This window comes from Sinocyclocheilus rhinocerous, unplaced genomic scaffold, assembly GCF_001515625.1.
Source record: "Sinocyclocheilus rhinocerous isolate Xijiao unplaced genomic scaffold, SAMN03320098_v1.1 scaffold2733, whole genome shotgun sequence".
NCBI classification, from domain to species: Eukaryota; Metazoa; Chordata; class Actinopteri; order Cypriniformes; family Cyprinidae; genus Sinocyclocheilus; species Sinocyclocheilus rhinocerous.
In genome coordinates, this window is record NW_015650021.1 from 162,700 (window position 1) to 165,199 (window position 2,500).

The 2,500-nt window shown below is 39.9% G+C and overlaps 1 protein-coding gene across 1 annotated transcript in view; it reads left to right on the forward strand.

Annotated features, from left to right (window-relative positions):
- Positions 1-2,500, forward strand: part of klc1b (kinesin light chain 1b) — a 20,965-nt gene that overhangs the window by 16,571 nt on the left and 1,894 nt on the right. Inside the window, exons 12-13 of the mRNA XM_016516395.1 lie at positions 2,008-2,105; positions 2,317-2,374. Of these exons, the coding sequence (XP_016371881.1) occupies positions 2,008-2,105; positions 2,317-2,374 (156 nt within the window). The remainder of the gene's footprint in view (positions 1-2,007; positions 2,106-2,316; positions 2,375-2,500) is intronic.

Here is a 2,500-nt window from a genome sequence, read left to right on the forward strand (position 1 = left end):
AAGTCACTGATTTTATCACTGAATCATTAATTCAATTGATTCGTTTGAACAGCTGATTCATTCAGGAATGAAATCTTTATGTATGTGTAATCATGAATCACTGACTCACTAGATTCGTTCAAAAACACACTTTCATTCATGAATGAAACTCAGCTGTGTTTGCTTTTAGAGATGCGCAGCGGCTCAGCTGTTACTATATTTGGAACTATTTTCGTTGATGCAATATATACAATAAGACAATAAGAATGTTTGCAGGAGCGTGACACACACGTTGCGGGAGCGGGTGGTAATGGTCAGAAATTCAGCGGGAGCAGGCTTAAGAAAACTCCCGCTCAGGGCTCTAGGCTGCGCCTCAACACACACGTTTTTTTCCCGCGCTCCCCATGTATTTCAAATATAATTCAAGCACTTTCAAGGACCTATGTTTGTTTTCAAGTACTTTCCAGGCCTTGAATCCATATGCCTGAAATTCAAGTACTTTCAAGAAGCGTGGGAACCCTGTAAAATAACTCAAACTCAAACTACACTTACATACAGTATATTAAAAACAAGAACAACAAAAACCCCCCAGCTAAATTACTAAAACATGAACTAAAATGAAAATAAAAACAGCTGTAGCAGTATCTGATGCCCGCTGGTCCAGTCGTGTGAGTGTTCTGTGTTCAGGATGTTCAGTGTGATGTCATATCCTGCATCGCTCATGTGTGTGTGATCATTAACACCAGCACTGCTGCAGCTCTCACTGCCTGCAATGGAAATATTAATCATCATCATCATAACACTCAGATCTCACGCTTTACAAAGAGTCTTAAAGGAACAGTTCACCCAAAAACCAACACGGACTCGCCTGGACTGGCTTTCAGTCACTGTGTGTTTGATACAAGTCAAAACATGTGAAAGAATCTGTCAAAAACACATATGTCACATGCAGCGCCGCTTCTCCTGTTTGAAGGATCTTTAGATATTTCACCTGGAAAATAAGCACATAAAAAACAACAACAACTAATGGCTAAAGCTCACTAAGCAGTCATTTTTGCATCGTGTAGTTGTGTGTGTGTGTGTGTGTGTGAGAGTGAGTGTGTGTGTGAGAGTGAGTGTGTGTGTGTGTGTGTGTGTGTGTGTGTGTGTGTACCTGTTATTTATCACGTTATGGGGACCAAATGTCCCCACAAGGATAGTAATACTAGTAAATTTTGACCTTGTGGGGACATTTTTGAGGTCCCCATGAGGAAACGTGTGCATGCGGTCGTAGCGCCTGCATGAGTTTGTGCCTCACCATCACTAACCAGCCACGTCACTGCAGCTGTTGCCATGACAACCAATCAGCCAATCAGCAGCCTTTCCCAACAGCGTCGGGAGTCTGAGTAGATGAAGTAACCGAAGGCCTCTACGATCAGTTTACGATGCTCTTGGGAAACGCAGCCATGATCAGTTTTTCCTGATGCAGTGGATTGTACTCCTCCCTTCATCACTGGACGAGCGGCACCTGTTAGATCAGAGAGAGAGGAACTCAACATCCGGTCTAATGAACATCACGCAGATGTGTATAAATACAAACACATACAGATCTCTTCTGCTCACGCTGATTTGCTGCTCGAGAAACATTTCTGATTATTATCAATGTTGAAAACAGTTGTGCCAAAGTTCTGACTTTATATAAGATCTAATCTCAGAATTGCAAAACAAACTCAGAATTTCAAAATATAAACTCCTAATTGCGAACAAACGTAGAATTGTGAAAAACACAGAATTGTGCGATATAAACTTGTAACTGCAAAAACTCATAGTTGCTAAATATTAACTCGTAATTGCAAACAAACTCATAATTGCGAAATAAAAACTCAGAATTGCGAACAAACTGAAAATTGCAAAATAATTTAGAATTGTGAGATATAAACTCATAACTGCAAACAAACTTGGAATTGTGAAAAAACAGAATTGTGCGATATAAACTCGTAATTGCGAAACATTAACTCATAATTGCAAACAAACTGAAAATTGCTGCAGCGCAGCGGCTCTATGGGGCGTCTCAGAGATGTACTGCGCAGGAGCAGTGAGATGCTGGTGAAGAAACTCCAGGGAAACGCTCCTCCAGACACACACACGTATGAACACACACACTGTTCTCAGCATCTAGTACCGCTGTCATTACAGTAGTGTTTTTTATCTTTATATTATGTTCAATTTTAAACTGAATTTCAGGTCATTTTTTGTAATTTATTTACTCATTGAATAATAATTGAAGACGTTCAGTGTCAAGCATACTGTCTTCTGCTGTTTGGGTTTCAGATATTTCATTTGTGTTTTTCTCTTCAGAATGAAACGTGCCGCTTCACTCAACTTCCTGAACAAGACGGGTGACGAGTCCTTCCAGGTAACTAACATCACTAATACTGACACTTCTTTAGATCGACAGCTATTACTGGACTGAAGAATTCATTATCATCATCATTAATGCAATCAACTATTCACTGAACATTGATGTCTTGGATCATATTGA